At 34.8% G+C, this 22,102-nt stretch overlaps 1 protein-coding gene and 1 pseudogene across 1 annotated transcript; one reads left to right on the top strand and one right to left on the bottom strand.

Moving 5' to 3' along the window:
* Positions 1-12,087: 12,087 nt before the first annotated feature.
* On the bottom strand, positions 12,088-12,769 carry LOC137721917 (uncharacterized protein At2g29880-like; annotated as a pseudogene).
* Positions 12,770-17,684: 4,915 nt separating this feature from the next.
* Positions 17,685-21,920, top strand: LOC137722679 (uncharacterized). The gene is made up of 10 exons (XM_068461741.1): positions 17,685-17,932; positions 19,126-19,185; positions 19,312-19,351; positions 19,490-19,668; positions 19,801-19,839; positions 20,000-20,086; positions 20,231-20,291; positions 20,919-21,043; positions 21,421-21,512; positions 21,664-21,920. Exons 1-10 carry the CDS (start codon positions 17,885-17,887, stop codon positions 21,776-21,778), a joined length of 846 nt encoding a protein of 281 aa, XP_068317842.1. The 5' UTR covers positions 17,685-17,884; the 3' UTR covers positions 21,779-21,920.
* The last annotated feature ends 182 nt before the right edge of the window (positions 21,921-22,102 follow it).

Here is a 22,102-nt window from a genome sequence, read left to right as displayed (position 1 = left end):
ACCCTAATGAAATTTTGCAGGTACAGAACTAGAAACCTAAAGGTCTGCTTGCTGTCTATTGTGTAACTATGTATAAAGAAATAAAAAGATGAGCTTGTTGGTTTTTGCTCTCTTGTTTGAATAAAGAACTACTTTTGGGTGAACTCTGAGTAGTTCATAGGTTGTAATTTTGGTTGAAACTTTCAATAATATGTTGTTCAGTTAAATTTGAATTTTAATCCAAGCGAGTTATACATGCTTTTATTTCAAGTCACATTCTTAATTATATTAGTTAAGATTATAATTAAGGTGTGATTCACATTCTGAACCAAGGTTTACGTTAATCCTTGGCTTATGGCGTGACAATTTGGTATCAGAGCTCTAGGTTTTGTTTAACTGTATGTGTTTATTTGTTATTTGATTACTAACTTTATATGATGATGTTTAGATGCATCCTGCAAATGGAAATGATGCATGGGGCATATTTAAGCTGGGACCCAACGGTTTAGAGCCTCATAATGAAGACCTGTACCATACCAACCTTCGTAATGAAGCCTTTATGGAGTTGGTGTATGATACATACGAAAGCAACCGTAGAAGAATGTTTTATAGGCTAGAGATGCAATAGGAAGTAGTTAGGCATATAAAGAAGTCGCTGAACATCAAGACTCAATATCGTATCCAGATAGAGTCCAGTGAAAATCTTCATGGTGATGTTATGAACCATGTGACAGCTTTAGGTGGAAATATATGGCCTCCGCCAGGTGTTAACTTAGCCCAGGTTCCTGTTCAAGTTCCAGCTCAAGGAGTACCAAAAATTCCGGAAGACCTATATGATAATGTAGCTTTTATTCCTGCACCATCAGTTACTCCTCCACCTATTATCTCCATCCATTCTGAGTTTGATGATGAAGAGGACCTTGTTGAACCTTTTGAAAGTGTTGGACTTCCCGAACGTTAGTTCCATTTAAATGAAGACTAAGTTCAGGTTTGGGAAGTGACTGGTGTAAATATTTTGCAGTGAAGTGCTGATATGAGTGGTTGATTTTTGGTGTAATTAGTGTGCAGCCTTATATATGTTGGGAGAAGTAATAGCCTTCTTTTAAACTAAAGAGGTATGATGAGATTGTTGATTGTGTTTTAATGGAAAAACAGATGATTTTAGGTTCTAAAAGAGCTTTAGAGGATAAGAACCCAAGTGCAGGGCAAAATAGTAAACGCCCAAGATTTGTTCCACCTCGCTTTCAACACAATCAAACACTCTTTGGTCAAACTCGAGGATGATCTTGCTTTTGTTGTGGGCAATTAGGACACTATCAAAGGGAATGTCCAAGGTTGCAAATGAACCAAGCACCTAGAATTCCACAACCATAATTCCATGCACCACCATCACCACCATATCGTGTTCCGTACCAACCTCCACTGAATCAATTTAGAGGACCTGTTAATGAATAGGCACAACGTCTAAGAGGACAACCTGTATCAATGAGACCTAAGGCATCGCCAGGTGTTAGGAGACCTGGACAACTTGCTTAAGGTCGAGTTTATGCTGTTGGTCAAGTAGCTGAGCAACAAGATCCAGGATTAGTGGAAGGTACATTTCTAATCTTTAACTCATTAGCTAGAATATTGTTCGACCCTGGTGCTACAAATTCATTTATATCTACATCATTTGCATCTATTCTAGAGTTAAAGTCTGAATCTATAGAAACGTCCATTTTTGATCGGATCTCCTTGGGGAAGTTGCGTAAAAGTAAATCAAGTATGTAGATCATCCACAATAGATATATTACATCATAAATTGGATTGTGATTTGTTGTTGTTGGACTTGTTGGATTATGATGTAATATTTGGAATGGATTTGCTTAAGCGATTTGAAGCTATTATTGATTGTGGAAAGAAATTGGTAACCTTGACAACCCTAGGTGGAGAAAAGTTTAGTTTCTATGGTGATACAAAGGTCTCAAAACCTAATTCGATTTTGGATAAAAGAAAAGTGAATTATTTGAGCCAAATTGGACATATGATTGCAAAAGGTATAAGTGAATCCAAAATTGAATCTATTCTTGTGGTGAGGGATTTCATTGATGTATTTCCAGAAGACTTACCAGGATTACCTCCTATTAAAGAAATAGAATTTTCCATTGAGACGTATCCAGGAACATCACCTATTTCTATACCTCTATACCGTGTGGCACCAGTGGAATTGAAGGAACTCAAAAAGCAACTTCAAGAGCTTCAAGAGAAAGGTTTTATTCGGCCTAGTACATCACCTTGGGGTGCTCCTGCCTTATTTGTAAAGAAGAGTGATTTAACCCTTAGGTTGTGTATCGATTATCGTTTACTAAATAGAATCAGGATAAAGAATAAATACCCTTTGCCTAGGATTGATGATTTATTTGATCAACTGAGAGGTGCTAGATATTTTTCGAAGATTGATCTTTGTTCTGGTTATCACCAACTTAGAGTAAAGGCGGAAGATATACCAAAGACTGCTTTCAGAACTCGATATGGACATTATGAATTTTTGGTCATGCCATTTGGATTAACAAATGATCTAGCAGCATTCATGGACTTAATGAATTGAGTTTTCCAACCATATTTGGACCAATTTGTTATTGTCTTCATTGATGACATTCTTATCTATTCCAAGTCTAAGGAGGAGCATGAAGAACACTTGTCAATCGTTTTACAGACATTAAGAGAACATAAATTGTTTGCCAAGTTAAGTAAGTGTGAGTTCTGGTTGACTGAAGTAACAATTTTAGGACACGTCATTTCAAATAAAGGCATCGCAGTGGACAACTCAAAGGTGGAAGCAGTGTTAAATTGGAATCAACCAAAAATTTTCATGAGATATGAAGTTTTCTAGGTTCGGTTGGTTATTATAAAAGATTTATTAAAGATTTTTCTCAATTAGTTGCTCTAATGACCAAGTTGACACAAAAAGAAGTTAAATTTGTTTGGACTGATGAGTGTGAAAAATCACTTCGAGAGTTAAAAGTTTGATTGATAACTGCTCTTATGTTAATCATTCCTAAAACAGGAGTTGGCTATATAGTTTACATGGATGCGTCATTACATGGACTAGGATGTGTTTTGATGCAATCAAACATAGTTGTTGCTTATGCTTCTCGTCAACTAAAACCACATGAAAAAAATTGTCCGACACATGACCTTGAATTGGTAGCCACTGTTCGTGCATTGAAGACGTGAAGACATTACTTGTACGGGGAATGATTTGAACTCTATTATGATCATAAAAGTTTGAAATACTTATTCACACAAAAAGGGTTAAATCTAAGGCAACGACGGTGGATGGAATATTTAGAAGATTATGACTTTGGTTTACATTACCATCCAAGAAAGGCTAATTTTGTAGCAGACGCCTTAAGTAGAAAACCCCAAGGATTTGTGGCTAATTTGTATTATCAAAAGTCAAAGATGATAGAATGCCTTTATAATTTTGAGTTACATGTAGGAATACAAGAAGGTTGTGCATATTTATGTAATTTAGTTACCCGGCCATCTTTAGTTGGAAGGATTAGTGATGCACAACAAACTAATTCTCTATCTCAATCCATTCGAATAAAAAATTCAACTAGAGAGACAATTGAAGGATGGAAATTGCATGCAGATGGTGGATTGAAGTATTTGAATAGATTGTACGTACCAAATTTTTCTGATCTTAGAAATGACGTTCTCCAGGAAGGTCACTATTCATCCTACACAATTCATCCTGGAGGAACCAAGGTGTATCAATATCTTTTACGTCAATTTTGGTCGAACGGTATGAAAAGTGATGTAGTGGGTTTTGTTGCAAAATGTCTCACTTTTCAACAAGTAAAAGCCGAACATCAGAAACCATCAGGCCCACTACAATCGTTACCCATAACAAAGTGGAAATGGGATCATGTAACTATGGATTTTGATACAGGTTTACCAAAATCTCCAAAACAATAAGATGCGATATGGGTTATTGTGGATCGTCTGACCAAGTCAGCACATTTCTTACCAGTTAAAACCACCTATTCTACAGAAGTTCTTGGGAAACTTTATGTTCAAGAGATAGTAAAATTACATGGAATTCCTATTTCTATTGTGTCAGATAGAGATTCTAAATTTACTTCTCAATTATAAGGAAGTTTAGAAAAAGCTTTCGAAACAAAGCTCAATTTAAGTAGTGTTTTTCATCCACAAACAGATGGGCAGTCGGAAAGAACTATTCAAATTTTGGAGGACATGTTGAGAGCATGCATTTTAGACTTTGGCGGAAGTTGGGAAGATCATTTATCATTAGCAGAGTTCGTTTACAATATTAGTTATCAATCAAGCATTCAAATGACACCATATGAAGCTTTGTATGGAAGACCTTGTCGATCGCCTTTATGTTGGACAGATGTAGGGGGAATTGCGTTGATAGGAACCAATTATGTACAAGAGACTACTGAAAAGATCAACGTCATCAGACAACGTCTCTTAACGGCTCAAAGTCAACAAAAAAGTTATGCAAATAGAAGGACAAAGCCCTTAAAGTTTGATGTTGGAGATAATGTATTTCTTAAGGTATCACCAAGAAAAGGGATCAAAAGGTTTGGAAAGTCTAGAAAATTATCACCACGGTTTATTGGACCATTTGAAATATTGGAAAGAATAGGTGAAGTCGCTTACAAATTAGCACTACCTCCTCAACTTTCAAGCATACGTAATGTGTTCCATGTCTCTATGCTTAGAAAGTATGAACTAGATCCATCTCATGTAATCGACTGGGGAGAACTCACAATGGATGAACAACTATCATTTGAGGATAAGCCAATTCAAATACAAGATCACAAAATGCAAGTGCTACACACAAAAACTATTCCATTTGTCAAAGTTTTATGGCAACATGACAATGTAGAGGAAGCTACATGGGAGTTAGAGAAGGAAATGTGTACGAAATATCTAGAACTTTTCATTGTTTCGGGTAAGTTTAAATTTCGAGGTCAAAATTTCTTTTAAGGAGGGTAGATTGTAATATCCCTCGTTTAATTAAGAGTGAAGTGTGATTATAATTGTTTTTATACAAAATTTTAGTCTACTTAGTTTTTATTTGTTTAATAGCTTTTAATACTATACTTTTTATTTATTAGATTTCTTATTATTGTTATTATTATAATTGTTTTAGGGTATAAATAAGGATTTAATTTTTTTTTGGTATAGTAATGAAGTAGTATTTAATATATATATATATATATATATATATATATATATTTACAAAAGAAAGGAAAAGAACGTTCTTTCACGTTCTTCCTTTCTGTGCGATGGAAACAAGAAAGCAGGGAGGAGGTGGCTCTTCCACAGCTCTAGGAAGAAAAAAATCTTCTTTCTTCATATTCAAATCAGATAAAGGTTAGGAAATCTTGTGATAGGTTGAGATTTGATTGATCAAAGGAGTGTGTTATAGAGAGTTGATCATCTCCTATTGCACTAAGGAGTGTGTACGGCAGAGGATGAACTGAGAAGAGACACGGAGGTCTATAAGCAGGAGGTGGATGGCCTAGGAAGCTAGGTTTTCATCATGCCTCTGATAGGATTGAGTAGGATTAAAGAAACTATAAAAGGGTTGCAGAGAAGTGGGAAAACATCAGAAATAGAAAAGGGTGCAGAGAAATTGAGAGATAAAGAACGTGATTTTGAAGGAAGGATTCAGAGATTTGAAGGGGAACTTTCTTGTTCCTTGATTATTTAGAGTTTTCAAATTTAATGTCCTTAGTTGAATTGAAACTGCCATGAGATGTATTTGGAGTTCTTAGTTTTATTTAGGGTTTTCTACAATTCAATGAACCAATCTGAACTTGCATTAGAGTTGGGTAATTCAGATTGGGTGTGTAGATCAAATTTCTTGATCAAGGGTTCAAAAGGTTATTTTCTTGTTAATTTTGAATCATGTTATATTTGGGTTTTGTATACATGATTTCTGGACTACCAGGAAGTATTTGGGTTTTGTGGAGATGCAAAGTACTGTTTTTACCACATCTAATTTCTTTTCCAGATTCCTTTCTAGTCTTCTTTAGTTTATTTAAGTAACATTATTTGAGTTATAAGATTCCAGAATTTATATACTTTCCATAGATAATATCAATTTTGTGAGTGAACACTTAGTTTGGTTTCTAATACGTGTTACTTGTGTTTATACTTTTGGTTGTATTTTTGTGTTCCAATTAGGTTCTTCAGAGGAACAAAATTAATCAAATTCAAGGTAGGGGTTGCGGGAAACCTTCTATATGTATTAATTTAATTATTTCTTACTTAAGTATACATACAAGTTTGATATACATATTGAATTCAAATTGAATATGAATACTGTTTTTTATGGTTATTTGAGTATAAATGTTCGAAATGAAATTTAGATCCATGATGTGGGAGTAAAGTGGGATTGTCAAAAAGAACTTCAGAAATTTAAGGTGGTGACTATTAGTTTTTGTGTAGTTGAGCCAAACTCTTAATAGCTACCAGATCTCAGGCGAGCCCACAATGCACAGATTCTTTAAGGGTAATTCGGGACTGGAGACGAAGAGTTTAGGCAAGATGACTAACAAAAAGGGGAGTTCGGGGATATTTAGGGATGTGGGTTAGTTCATATATTTAAACACTCGGAATCAAGTGGTATAAGTACGGAATGGGACGTACAAGGTCTGGGTGTTTAGTTATGTGGATTAATGGGTATAGTTAAGGCATTTGCATTGCATTCTTACGCATCATTTTGATCATGGTTTTAATTCTGCTATGTTAATTATACTTTATTATTTTAGTAGATATGTCCTTACTGAACTTTTTAAGCTAACCCTAACGAAATTTTGCAGATACAAAACTAGAAACGTAAAGGTCTGCTTGCTGTCTGTTGTGTAACTATGTATAAAGAAATAAAAAGGTGAGCTTGTTGGTGTTTGCTTTCTTGTTTGAATAAAGAACTACTTTTACGTGAACTCTGAGTAGTTCATAGGTTGTAATTTTGGCTGAAACTTTTAGTAATATGTTGTTCAATTAAATTTGAATTTTATTCCAAGCGAGTTATACATGTTTTTATTTCAAGTCACATTCTTAATTATATTAGTTAAGATTATAATTAAGGTGTGATTCACGTTTTGAACCAAGGTTTACGTTAATCCTTGGCTTGGGGCGTGACATACACTTAGGTAAGGAACTTCGGGTTCCAAAATCTATTCCTCATCCTCATTTGGACGGAAGGGATCGCGTTTAGCATCTAGAGTCCGAACGACCATGGGTGTACTCGAAGGCTTCGTTTTATCCTCATTAAAACATTGCAACACCTTCTGGGTGTAGTTCGATTGATGTACTAGGATTCCATCCAAACAATGCTCAATCTCCAGGTCGAGGTAGTATCGAGTTTTCCCAAGAGCCTTCATCTCAAATTCCGATTTTAAGTGCATAGCAATTTCCTCAAGCTTTGTTGGAGTCCCGATTAGGTTTTGTCATCGACATAAACTGCAATTATTGCAAATCCGAAATGTGACTTCTTAATGAAAACACGCGGGCATAATTCGTTGTTCACATTACCCTGACTTGTCAAATATTCGCTCAGACGGTAATACCACATCCGCTCGGATTGTTTCAATCCGTAGAGTAACCCCCTCAACCTAATTGAGAGAGTGTTCCGTGGTCTAGAACTATGTGAGCTAGTCAATGGAAGTCCTTCTGGATCTTTCATGTAAATTTCCATATCTAGATCCCCATAGAGATATGTGGTTACCACATCCATAAGCTGCATATTCAGTATTTCAGAAACTACCAAACTGATAAGGTAGCGGAACGTTATAACATCCATTACGAAGGAATACATCTCCTAGTAATCAATCCCAGGGCGTTGAGAAAAGCCTTGCACCATGAGACATGCTTTGTATCGTACTATTTCATTATTCTCATTACGCTTTCTCACGAAAACCTACTTGTAGCCAACGAGCTTCAAGCGTGGTGGTGTAGGAACAATAGGTCCAAACACCTTACGTTTCACAAGCGAATCGAGTTTGACTAGGATTGCTTGTTTCTAGTTTGACCAATTTGTTCTACGTCGACATTCATTGACGGAACGTGGTGCAATGTCATCGCTAAGCATAATGTCAGTAGCTACTGAGTATGCAAATGCATCGTCGACAATCATCTCATTCTGATTCTAAACCTCATCTAATACTGTGTAGTGGACCGAAATTTCACGATTCTCGGGAGGCCGATATGTTTCATCTAAAGCATCACCGTAATCTAGAATAACTTCTTCTGGTGTTGTGAATCCTTTGAACTAAGGGGTTTGCCACACTTCAAGGTCGGAGCAGATGATTAGCTAGCCACCAATGTATCATGCCACGTGGAAGGTGCGGCCTCCCTACCTTCGAGGATAGTCCAGCCTTCCTAGGTAGGTTGTTGAAGTACGCGGGGTACATTTATCCCTTCAGGTCTGTTTACAGCGGGTATATGTGATCTTATCACCTTTGCTAGATCATTAAAAGCATCCAACATGCTTTGAAAAATGCTTTGTAGATTTATAATTCATCGCACCTCAGTTTCAAACTGGGCAGTGTGGGGATCTAAATGAGACATAGTGGGAGCATACCACGATAATTTGCAGTGTTCTCCATGAACGTTAGCATGCTTATCTCCCCTTAACGGTAGGAATACTGTCTCATCAAAGTAACAATCCACAAAATGTGCAGTAAAAAGATCTCCTGTCAAAGGTTCTCAATAGCGAACAATTGATGGCGAATCATAACCGACATAGATTCCCATTTTTCTTTGAGGACCCATTTTGGTATGTAGTGGCGATTCTATTGGCACATAATTGATGCACCCAAACACCTGTAAATGCGAGACGTCAGGCTAGTATCTAGTAACCAACTGTAACGGTGAATGTGGTTAGGTAACGGTGGGCCTCAGGCGGACCAGCATAGTTGCGTGTAATATTGCATGGCCCTAAGCAGATACCGGCAGTTTAGTTCTCATAACTAAAGTCCGAGCTATCAATTGAAGGCGTTCTATGAAAACTTCTGCCAAGCCATTTTGAGTGTGAACATGGGGTACAGGATGTTCCATATCAATCCCTACTGACACTTTTTATTTATTCAAAGGATAGACAACCAAAATGGAGCAAAAAAGCATCTAGCAAGGCAAGATACATATACAAAAATATTTATGCTTGGTCTGGCCCGGTACTAGTAGGTCGCAGTATGAATTGCTTTGGGAATCTATCTCCAAACATTTCTTAGTGCATTTCTTGTCATGTCCTGGTTTGCTGCAATACACATCGTACAACACTTTTTTGCACCCATTCTCAACTGTCGTCGTCACCATATTACCTGCACAAATGCCAATTTTACATGAAAAAAACAACATCAACAACAACAACAATAAAGCAATAAATTCTACAAAATTATAGGGCTAAATAAAATTCTCAAAACACCTGAACTAGAACCGAAAATTATTGAACCCAAAACCGAACTATTCGAAAACAAACTATACCGAAAACCAAAAAATTAAAACCGAAAGTTTCGCTATGATTTCGTTTTTCATTAAACATTTGTTCAGTAATCTCGAACCGAACTGATATAGTTTTTAATACAATTTAATATTTAATTGAATTAATATTAGCCGTTGGATTTGTTTGAGATTGAATCTCAACCGTTCGTTTAAACTCAACTCTCTCTCAACCTGACCTCAGTATCTCACTCCCTCTCTCTCTCGACCCTGACGCCGTCTCTCGATCTTTCCTTACTTTCTTCTCTACCTATCTAAACGTTGCCGCCCACACCAAACGTCGCTCTCAATTGCAAATCGGGAAAATCTTGAACCCATACCATCTTTGCAATCTCAAACCAAGCCACCACAACCACTTTGTCGGTCGTCTCTCTCCCTCTCATTCTAAACGGTGGCCAGACACCACCAGTCCATCCTGCTTGTCTCCCTCCTTCAAAATAAGTCTAATTACAAATTGTGAAATTCTAAAATTAAGTATTTTAATTTCAAATTGGCGATGAGTTATAGAATTTGGGGTAAATTACTAGAGAATTGGCTGAATTTAAGGGTTATGACTTTGATGGTTGCTGTTGTTTTTTGTTTGCAGTTGTTGGTTGTTTCTAAGATTTGAATCCTCTTGCAATTTGAAGCACTTTGAATACTCCTGCAATTTCTCCTTCCTTCTTTTCGATATGCTTTCGCCGAACCGACTCGAAATACTAAATTTTTTCCAATTTTACTAAATTTCAAGAAATCAAACATTACAGTTCGGTTTCGATAAATATTTTAAATTCCCAAACTTGTTCGCTTCGATTTTTAATTTGGGGTTTTCGGAGCCTACAAAATTATCCATACCAAGTTGGAGTTGATGGTCATAAAAACGTCATGTTTTTGAGAAATTTTAATATGAACATGTTAAGTGATCTGAGAATGTCTTTTTTTTTTTTCTTTTTTTTAAAAAAAAAAAAAAAATAAAACAACTGGTAGTAAGACACGGTTATCTTCTTATTCTGAAGCCAGAAAAACTCATAGAGGCATTTCAGCCTCTCTCTGACCACAAATCTGATTTCCATAACAGTAGCGGGTTTCGAACCCTATGAAAATGTCTTATTCAGTCCATTTAATTAGAGCCTCATTGTTTGTATCAAAATTGGACCTTATAATAGGTCGAGTATTATTGGTATAATACGAAGATAAAATGATTTTAAACTTACCATTTGAGTCACGTCCTTGAATGATTGCTTTGGCGACGATTGCTGATGCCACCAACAAAATGGTCATTAAAAACTTTGTTCTTTGGGTAATTGACAAATATGGAACATAAAGGCAATATACCTGAACCAAGCATAACCATGATGATTACAAGGTTGAGTTGAGGTACCACCTTCGCCATCTTATCCCCTTACAATTACTATTTTCTAAAAAAAAAATAGAACAATTTTACTATTAGACTTGGATTTGTGATTCGTTGTTGTTGCTGTGGCCTGTGGGATTGAATTTATAGAGTTGCTTGAATAATTAAAATGATATCAACACAGATTTACATTTTTTTTTCTTGCATTTAATACGTGATTCGATAATTGAAATGTCGATAGCGTGACATTTATTTAGTAAATGATGTCTGGGTATACAAGTTTGGGATTGTATTGATAATTTTCTAAACATTTTCGTTTGCTTTTAGAATTAGTTGTATTTAATTGAGATTTTGAGGGACTTTAATGAATTTATAAATTTATGAATTTTGATGGAGTTTAGGAGTTTGTATTCAATTGAGATTTTTAATGGATTTATAAATTCATAGATTTTGATGCAATTTAGGAGGGTGTATTCAATTGAGATTTTAATGGATTTATAAATTCATGGATTTTGATGCAATTTTAGGAGAGGGTATTCAATTGAGATTTTGAAGGATTTTAGTGGATTTATAAATCCATAAATGCTGATGTGGTTTAACTGAATTGTAGAGATTCCCTGTAAAATTTTGATTTGATTCTCTCGAGTTCTCAGGGAGAGGTGAGATTTGTGAATGCTTAAGGGGTGTGTATTCAATTAGGATTTTGAGAGAGTTTCAGAGAATTCAAATCTATGGACTTTGAGATAGTTTGAGAGAAAGAAAAAAAATATGAATTCCTAGAGATTTTGAGTGAATTAATTATAATTTTCAGAGAATTCACATGAATTGTAAGAGAATTCTTTACATGGGGTTAGAGAATTTCAAAGAATTTGATCAATAATTTCCTTCCCTTTACAAGCCAAAATCAGTTTTATTCTATTAATCTCAACAATTGGCCTTAGGACCCAAATCGCAATGTTTTCAAGTTGCTATCAAAGTGAAATTAACATTGGCATCCAAAATCTTGAAAGTTAAGGCTTACAAAATAAACTAGCTATCAAAGATTTCTCAAACACAAATTGCATAGTCCAATCCGTAAAAATAATTAATTATCTATTTCTCATCTTTGAATGCTATCACTCCCAGCATATGTCCACATATTTGTAGCTATATTAGCAATTTGTCGTTGTTGCTAATGAGTTTGATTACCTAGTTCATCATCATTTTCTTCATCTCTAGATTCATCGTCTTCTAGTTCAATTGGAAATTCATTAGAACGGCACTTGCGAAGAAAGTTGTGCAACCCTGCACAAGCTAACACAGACTGGCCTACTTTCTTCAACTCTATATGTTGTGGCATCAGCATCATTGCCCAATCCAATTGAGTTATTTCCTTTAGCTGTTCCATCACCAAAAACAATCATCAAATATTCATAGTCTGTCTCTTTGCGAACACCTTCACTCTTTAGGTGAGACTAGCAAAAAATAAAATAAAATAAAATAAAATAAAATTGTTAAATACAAAATGTATAAACATGAAAGATCATCATGTGTAAATAATATATTCTTAAAAATAAATAAATAAATAAATAAAAATAAAAAACAAAACTCACCCTAAGGAAACATTCCCATACTTCATCACTAGTTGTGAACTTCTTTGTGACAGGGTCCCATCCAAATCCAGAACTGTCTAAAAAGCTGGCAAATTGATTGAAATCGACCCTTCAATGTTTTCATATAGTTCTTAACATGATCTTCAGTTTTTTTACACCCAAGTTTTTCATTGAGCACATGAACAATTTTGGCTTCTATAGTGTGCTTGCTTATTATACCATTAGTATCACGCCATCCATTGTTTACGACCTCAACAAGTAGTTGTAACAACATGTTGTTCTCTTGCACGGACCACTGATTATAGTTTCTTTTTGCCTTTTCTTGTTGTGAATCTCCCATTTATAATCTTACTAGATGACGCATTATCATAAAACAATGAGACATGACAATAAAAGCATAACATGGTAATAGGGATTACAATCTAAATAAGCTCATAAATCGTTCCAATCAGATATTTACATATCAAGGTGAGTTCTGAATATTAGGACAATAGTTTAGAAGAATATTGGACATCAATGGAATTAAAAATACAACATACAATTAAAATGCCTCACCTCTGAAATCGATGCCTTGCAACTCCAAATGAACTCCCTATAAGATAAAAAAGGATTAATTAGTCTATTTATATGATCACAAGGATTCTTTATTCACAGCTAATTCATATAAGTGAGCAAGAAACATTTTAAAAGAATAAAGAAAGCAGAAACTCAACATCTTTTGGAGGGGAAAGTCCACTGGTTTCGATACAAAGGTTGAAAAATCAAGGGAACAACTTCACCCTACCATGTTTCGACTAAAACAAATTTTTTTGAGCCATGAAATAATTTTTTATTATTTAAGATGAAAAGATAAAGAATGAGGTTGCAAGACTCAGGTTATGGCTTACAGAAACACATCCATGTGAATTCATATCTCTAAAGATCATACTGGAACAATACATCAGGGCCCCTAAACATAAGTCATCAACTGCAATATCAAGAAGCCATAAACATAATCATGTGCTCAACTAAAGTTTCGTGGTATGAAATTAACAAAACGTCGTCAAGAAAAACCTTAACCCTAACAATAAAAACCTTAACTCTAACAAGAAAAACCCTAACCCTAACAAGAAAAACCTTGACTCCAAAGTAACCAGAAAAATCCTAACCCTAGAACAACACTATCAAAACAAGAAAAATCATGAAGCTTGAAGGAGAGAAAAAAAGATGACATGTACAAGGTAAGAAAATTTTTACCTTGGAGCCCGATGTTTCTGGAGAGGAGAAGACACTCTCTCGAGGAGAGAGCAGCACGCTCAAAATCTCTCAAAGTTTCTAGAGTTGAGGTGAGATTTGCCAAGCTCTTTGGTATTTACACATATCACCTTGAAATCCTTCAAAATCTACCAAATCACAAATCCATTCAAATCCAATTCCTTTTTCAACACACCTCAACTTGTGGAGACTTTAAAAAAGTTATGATTGAATACACCTAAATTTATAGGGAATTGTAAGAAGTCTTTAAGAATCTCAATTGAATACACCAAGACTTTTATAAAGTCTTTTAAATTCCCAATTGAATACCCCTGAAATTATTAATTCCTTGAAATTCTCTTAAAATCCCAATTGAATACACCCCACTAAAATGAGAAAAACTTGTGTGGGGCTTGGCTTACCACTGGACTTTGCTAAGGGGCACTACAATCCACTAAAAAATCGCCATGTGACAAGTCTTAAATGTAATTTTTTTCCCCATTCTTTTATATGTAGGATTCTCATAATTATATTTCTTACTAATTAATATACATCAATCTAATGGATATTTTTTTTGTTTTCTTTCTTTTAAAAAAAATGAACAATTGGTGGTAAGATACGGTTATCCATCCCAAATATTCCCTCCAATTTATGTTGCAGGACTCTTTCACTTTCTTCTCTCTCCTACTTCTTTGTCTCTCCGACTTTTTTCTCTCATTGTTCTTCAGAAAAAATTCTGTACCCTAAACAAAATCACTTTCTCCAACTTTTGTCATGGAAATCAATCAATAATCTTTAATTTTTTTCGTTATTTATACAATACTTGATTTGATCATGTGAACTTGACATGAATAACCCATATATGTAGGTGTTTTCGTTAACATGTTAATCTAATATTTGGGCTCAAATGTTATTCAATGTTATGGGTAATATGTTGATACGAATTACCCACATATTTATACAATAGTTTTTTCCGTTCTTTACTATGAGTATTTTATTAATGTGGTAGTCTTTTTTTATTTTTTATTTTTTATTTTTTATTAAATTGGTAGGTTGCTGCTGAGACAATGGAGTTTTAAGAAGATGTAAAAATTAGAATGGTGGTGAATTCTGACATTGAAGCCTTTCAAGTACACAATGCTTATGCTATGAGGAAATGGTTTAGTCTTCGTAAAGAGCATATTCGAAGAGATAAATCAAATAATATTACACAATGAGATTGTTTGGGAAGTTAAAGAAGGCAGGCATGCCCTGCAACATAAACTGGAGGGAATATTTGGGAAAAAAAAAGAGGGGGGGGGGGGGGTGGACGAACAAAATATAACCCATTAAATTGATGCATATTAATTAGTGACAAAAATAATTATGAAAATTTTAAATATAAAAGAATGAGAAAAAAAAATTATATTTAAAATTTGTCACGTGGTGATTTTTGAGTGGATTGTAGTGCCACTTAGCAAAGTCCAGTGGCATGCCAAACCCCACACAAGTTTTTCTCCCCTAAAATACACTACAAAATCTCTTCAATTCCCTCGAATTTCTCAACTTTTTAAAATTCTTTAAAATACAATTCTAATTGAATATGCGAATGTTATAAACTTCTTCAAAATCTGAATAGAATACACTCGGATTTCTATGGATTTTAATAAACTATCTTAAAATCCTAATTGAATATAGGTTAAATTTTAGAGAATCACTTAAAAGAATTAAAATCTTTCAAAATCCCAATTGAATTGATTTCTAGAGATTTTACTTGTAAATTTGACCGAATGCCCTCAAATTCTCTGAGGAGATATGAGATTTGAGAATGTTTAAACTACATTATGAAATCTCTCAAATTCCCAAACTTTTTAAAATTCTTTTAAAAAATAATTTCTAATTAAGTACACTTGGAATGTCATAAACTATTTTAAAATTCTGATTGGATACACCTAAACTTGACACGTGAACTTTTATTCACAATTAACGAGAATGCCCTTGATTAAATTGGCAATGCCCATATCAATTCCAGACGCAATTCAACCACCAAGAGATGTGAGATTTGACTATGCCATAGCAAGGAGATAAGGCAATTGAATTGAAGGTAGAATTAATAACTAATTCCTACCTTTAAGCTTTCATAATTGAAGACATATTCCTTTATTCAAACCCACTCACATCCAATCAAGGATTCTCCCAAATAATTCTTAGGATATTATTAATTATTTTAATAATGTCTTCAAGAATTATCTGTGGTACCATCATTGCAAAAGTACAACTCCATTCATTGGATAACACACCTTGGCCAACTAAACATTAACATGTGGCATGAAAAACCTACACATGTGGCCGGTCATGCTTCTTATAAAAAACTCATTCTACACACTTCTCAACAAAGTTGAAGTGAATTCTCTATAACTTAACCCTAAATCTCTCTCTCTCTCTCTCTCTCTCTCTCTCTCTCTCTCTCTCCCTATAAAATCTGACTTAGACATTGGAGGTTCATAAATTGATGCGGAGATTTTGATATATGTGGGAAGCGAATTTGAATGCCTATTGTCTTCTACAAACTACCCACCCTTATAAACACTCAATAGAAAGTCCATATGTTGTGTTGTTGCAGAGACTACCATAGGAGGTTTTGACTTCTGTCCATGAAAGAGAGTCAAATCTCTCCATCACAGCGATATAATATGTAGTTAGTTTTGGTAAATAATATCAACAGTTCATGACATTAACTTGCCCTTTGATATATATAACAGTCAACAAGCTAATTGCCTGTGATTAAATCATTGATATTAGTCCGTAATTACATTCCTACTAATTTGTAGGATTACTTGAAGGTTGATTTTTGTTTGAATTCAAATTCAACGTTAATCTTAGGATTCAAATTCAACGACATGCTTAGCGCTAGCTTCACATGTATGTAGTACCAAAGCGTAGATTATTGCACCCAGACTGTTACTTTTTGCATGAACTCGTCTGTCTGCATTTTTAGTGAGCATATTACACTTTTAACAGTGTAGGAAATTTATTGCTGTTAGTTATAAAATATTCATCATAGCCAGGATGATAATATTCTTTTCTGCTGCATTTATACCAATGCTCTGACGTTGTATGCATTGTATTAAGGATTCATTCCACACTATGCTCTGCTGCATTTATACCGATGCTCTGACGTTATAAAATATACAACCGTTTCGATTGAATATTGCACTTTTTTGAATTTCGCCCCTCCCCTCGGCAAATCATGGCTTTGCCACTGGAGTTGGAGTGTGTCAGCATATGTTGTTTTGTTTCAACGTATGATAATTCATGCTTTACAAATTGAAGTTGTTTCATAGGTTTATTGACGCTATTTCAGGGATGGCAACGTCATTGCTGTTATCTTTTTCTTTTTAATGAGATAAAGAGTTTAATGTAAGGCTTACAAATTCATCTAGGAAGATATTTCTGCAATTCTCTCTTCAAGTATTGTATATTAGGAATTGGATTCCATCCGGATCCATTTTGTGGGAATCCTAAAGATGCTTACATTTTAACCATTCATCATGTCTCGTGCGGTTAGAAATCATTTAATTTTTTTTTATTTAAAATTAAACACAAATAACATCTGATGAAGATTAACCATACAATATACGATGAACAACTAGAATATAAAGATACCTACAAAATGAATCCGAAGAGGATCATCTTCCTGTATATTAGACCTCCGACCTCACTAAATAGTTATGAGAGCACTCTGCTAGTGCCACAAGGAGTTGAGAGATGGAATGACTGACTACATCTTAACACGTCGAGATTTGTCATTGCTTCCAATGAGAAATCGCCACGTCAACTAAGTCGACGCGTCTCTCAGACTGACAAAATTGTCACTTGCATAAACTACATAATCCTTCCACATAATGCCTAACAAAGCTTCCAAAAAAGGTTATTTTAGTCAATTAGACGAAATCATAAATCAAAACAATAATTTTGTTTTTATTTATTTATTGTTGGAATTCAATCACACTTATTACTGTACCCATTAAAACCGGGTATAAATAAACAAAAACAAATAAAAGACCGGAAGAAAAACGAAATGAAATTATTTTGGTCGTAAATTAAAAAATATAAAAAATAAAAAACAAAAAGAGTGTGTAAATGGCGCAGTGAGTAGTTGTTGAAATCGCCAGATTGCGACTTTTGATTTCATCAATTCTGTTTGATCTTCGTCGAATTCAGAGCTTCTAATCATCCTCCCATGGCTGCTCCGTTTTTCTCAACGCCTTTTCAGCCTTACGTTTACCAGGTACTCATTTATTATTTATTATTTTATGAATACATTATTATTATTTTTTTATAGTCATCTGTTTGGTTGCCGAGAAAGCTCTGGAAAAAATATAGAAAATTGGTTAGTTTCCGTATCTGTTATGTAGATAAATTCAGTTGATTACTGAATTGCAGAGACTGAATTAAGCATTTGAATATTTTTTTTTTTTTTGGGTTTTTGTTTGGTTTTGATCTGGTGTTTTTGCTTCAAGTTAGGGATTTGATTCGTGTTACTCGTGTGGTGCTGGTGATTGGCTAAAATTGATCTGTATTTATCAGCTGTACTGTTTGGCTTAATTTCTTTCAATGTTTAATTCATTGTGTAAGAGTTGCTTAGGTAGTGTTCAGTTGATAGATGTTTGGATGCATCTCTGCCTCGTAGTTTATGAAAATCATGTATTATGGGAAGAAATTGCGGGTACGCGGGTAGTATGATCCATCAAATCGACATTCCAACTTCAGTGGTCGGTTGAGGTGGTAAGAGGTTCATTATGCCATTAACATGTCTGGATGTACAGGTGATAGATGCTGCTTCCATGGATTGTGCTACCATTAACCTATAACTTCATCCTCCAAACGGAGATACTCAGCCGCTCGTTAACGGGTTGACTTGATAGTGGCTTCTATAGCCATTCATATTTCCTTTTGTACAAGCAGAACTACTATTAAGAAAGAATGGTGAATGTATTTTGACTTGTATAGAAGTATATGATTTAAACCAACACATGCATGTTCTATAGGAAGTATAAACTATACATGGACTACTCTCTACTGATTTTTATTTCTTATATTATTATGTCTGCTACTATTTCTGCCACTTGGACATTTATTCGCAGACAAATGCAGTAATTTGAGTAGAATTCCTTCTGTCTGCAACAAGAGGCCTCCTTCAACAAACCAACTTTTGTCTTCGTTTTTGCAAGATTTTGTTGAATTACATTTTTGGTATAAACATTGTAGTTTGATACATGGCAATCTATAATACACTTTGAATCGAAATGTCTAGTCATTGGTGGGTATTGGTAGTAATCTCATGTTAATGGTTATTACGCTGGTTTATGGTGTCTGGTTTGTTCCGCCAATATTTAATTGTCAACTTTAATGGAAAAAAATGAAGTTGGATTGCGTAACTTAAACGTCACTAATGTTTGTATCTTCTATAATGTACTGTAGAGTCCACAAGATGCCGTGACACCTTTTCAAATTTTGGGTGGTGAAGCTCAACTGGTTCAGGTACATGCTATAAGAATCCCAACCTATATCATGTGTGTGTGTGTGTCTCCTGTCTGTATTTTCTCCTCATCTTCTCAATTTCGTTTTCATCACTAGATTTAAAAACTTCTGCATTTGGTTTATCAGATAATGTTGAAGCCAGACGAAAAGGTTGTAGCCAAGCCTGGTAAGTTGCAAGCCTGGGCTTTACTTTCTTTGAGGTGCATTGTCATGATGAAGTTATCTAAATTGTTTCCAAGCCCTTAGAAAACATGTAATTTGTTGTCGCTATCGCATTTGCAACTGATTGAGGAATAAATTTTAGGTTCAATGTGCTTCATGTCTGGGTCGATGGAATTGGAAAATGTCTTTGTTCCTGAAAATGAAGGAAGCATGTGGCAGTGGATTTTTGGGAAGACAGTCATTAGCATAGTTTTTCGTAATGCTGGTCAAGGTGATGGATTTGTTGGAATTGGTGCACCTTATCTTGCTAGAGTTCTCCCGGTTGGTGATTTTAAGCATGCCAAATTTATGTGAATAAAGCACTTTTTTTTATTACTTAGCATTGCTCGACCCCAAACACGGTAAATGGCTTAGTTTAGTTTTGGTTGTCTGTTTTTTTGTTTCTTTGGACAGATTGATTTGGCTATGTTTGGTGGAGAGATTTTGTGCCAGGTATATATAATTTTTCTGTTGAGTAACTGTTTCCTGTCAGTTTCTGTTATTCTCCTAGTTTTCGGTGAACAAATTTAGCCATTGCATGCTTTCTGTTACAGTCAATTTATACTAGTCTTAATCAACTGGAAATTTATGGACTTCTTTACAATTTTTGTAGCCAGATGCATTCCTTTGTTCTGTGAATGATGTTAAAGTCAGTACTACACTCGACCAAAGGGCACGTAATGTTATTCCTGGTCCAGAGGTGAGATATAACGGAAGTTTCAGAACTTCTTTTGAATTTTCTTAGGCTGCTCTTACAGCCTTTTCTAATTCGTCACTTTAATTGTTTCTCAAAGTCATTTGTATTATCTTTATCTTTCTGACGGCTGTGATAACGCTATTACAGATATTTCTAAGACAGAAGCTGTCTGGCCGAGGTCTTGCATTTATCCTTGGAGGTGGATCTGGTAAGTGTTTAAATTTCAGATTCACCCTTTTAAAATTTGGGTGTGCCCCAATATCTGCAGAGAATTTCAGTTCTTGCTTTAAAGTGAAGGCATTTTATGCCTGTATAAGGTTTACATTTCTCGGTGGTTTATTTCCATGTTTTCCATAATTTGTTCAGTCATTTAGTTTATAATTCTCAATTCAGATGTGTTGGTGTACTTTCCAAATCGGATTACCTTCATTTTTTGTCACCTTTTTCCTTTCTGTTTTTGATCTGACAGGTTGCCTTGAATTCCAAACCAACCTGTTTATAGTGTGTTTTTGTTTTTGTTTTGTTTTGTTTTTTTTTTTGTTTTTTTGTTTTTTGTTTTTTGTCTTTTTTATGCATGAGAAAATAACGTTAAAAGACTGATTACCTCTTCTTGGAAAGTATAAGGTGCCATTTGATAACCATTATGTTATCAATTATCAGTTTTGTTTTCACTTTTTCTAAAAACTGAAAACTTGAATAATGAAAACTAAAAACTCAAAACAAAATGGTTATCAAAGAACCCCTAAATTAGCTAGGATTAAGGATTACTTAAGTTACGGAAGGATTTATCACCCCAAGACTAATTGCAAGCCTTTCTGGTTTCATCTTTTGCCAGTTGTACAGAAAAATCTTGAAGTCGGCGAGGTGTTATCTGTTGATGTGTCTTGTATAGCTGCCGTGACTGCTACAGTTAATATCCAAATCAAATTTAGTGGTACCATGAGAAGAGCACTGTTTGGTGTAAGTTGCTTCCATTTCCTTCAGTTTGCACTCTTTTTTATTGCTTCTGTTTATATTATGAGCTGCTAATGCAACTGAAAGATTCAGGAATTGCTTTGGAGCACATTGAACAAAATTAGCGTTATCCTTGTATAGTTGCATTACATTTAAAATATTGCTGTCCAAATTTATCGGCATGACACATAAGAGGCAATTTAATTGAACCATCCCCGGCGGATTATTAAAAGAATCCTCCCCCAAGCTGAAAAAGATACTTTGAGTGAAAACCTTTTCTAATATGCTTTCCAGCTCCCTAAATTATATAACTTAAGCATGCTATTTCTTTCCATTTCCAATTTCCAAGAATCAAGTATTCCTAACAGTTGACCAAATCACAGAGTGACAATCTGGTAACTGCTGTTCTAACTGGGCCAGGCATCGTCTTCATTCAGAGTTTACCTTTTCATCGATTTTCTCAGCGTATTGCTAGGTAATTTTTTTTTGCAACCATAAATTCCGCAGAGATAGTCAAGTACCTGAACTTAATCGGTTTCTCTTCTCCAACATTTTGCTCAGTTTCATCTGCTTACTGCTGCTTTATTTCTAGCTTTAACAAATAGAATGTATGGTTTTGTTTACAGGGCTGTTACATCTCCAAACATGAGGGAAAACCCGAAGTTCTACGTGCAGATAGCCATTTTCTTTTTCCTGGCATATGTTGTGATTGTATCTTCGTTAATCTTGACCGATGTATGAATTTCACCTCTTTTTCCTTTTCATCTTCGATCCACAGAGATACCAGTATCATATCCGTTGTTTTTCAACAGTGGTTTCTGTAGCTCAAGTCGGTTTCAGCATGATCAGATCAATAGATACAGAAGATTTTAGATTTTGTTCACTTCGATTTCTGTTGTACTTTGCCTAAAATTCTCGGTCAATCATAGGGTTGTAGACGAGTTCCTGACTAATCCGTACTGTAAAGTACGGATTGAGTTGTAAATTAAAGCCTTGCGTTATGTTATCTGAGTTTCCTTTTACTCGCAAATTAGCCTGCAAGTAATTTGTTCGTTTACTTACTAA

The sequence above is a fragment of the Pyrus communis genome, chromosome 17 (assembly GCF_963583255.1).
Source record: "Pyrus communis chromosome 17, drPyrComm1.1, whole genome shotgun sequence".
Lineage (NCBI taxonomy): Eukaryota > Viridiplantae > Streptophyta > Magnoliopsida > Rosales > Rosaceae > Pyrus > Pyrus communis.
This window is presented reverse-complemented; position numbering and strand designations above follow the sequence as displayed.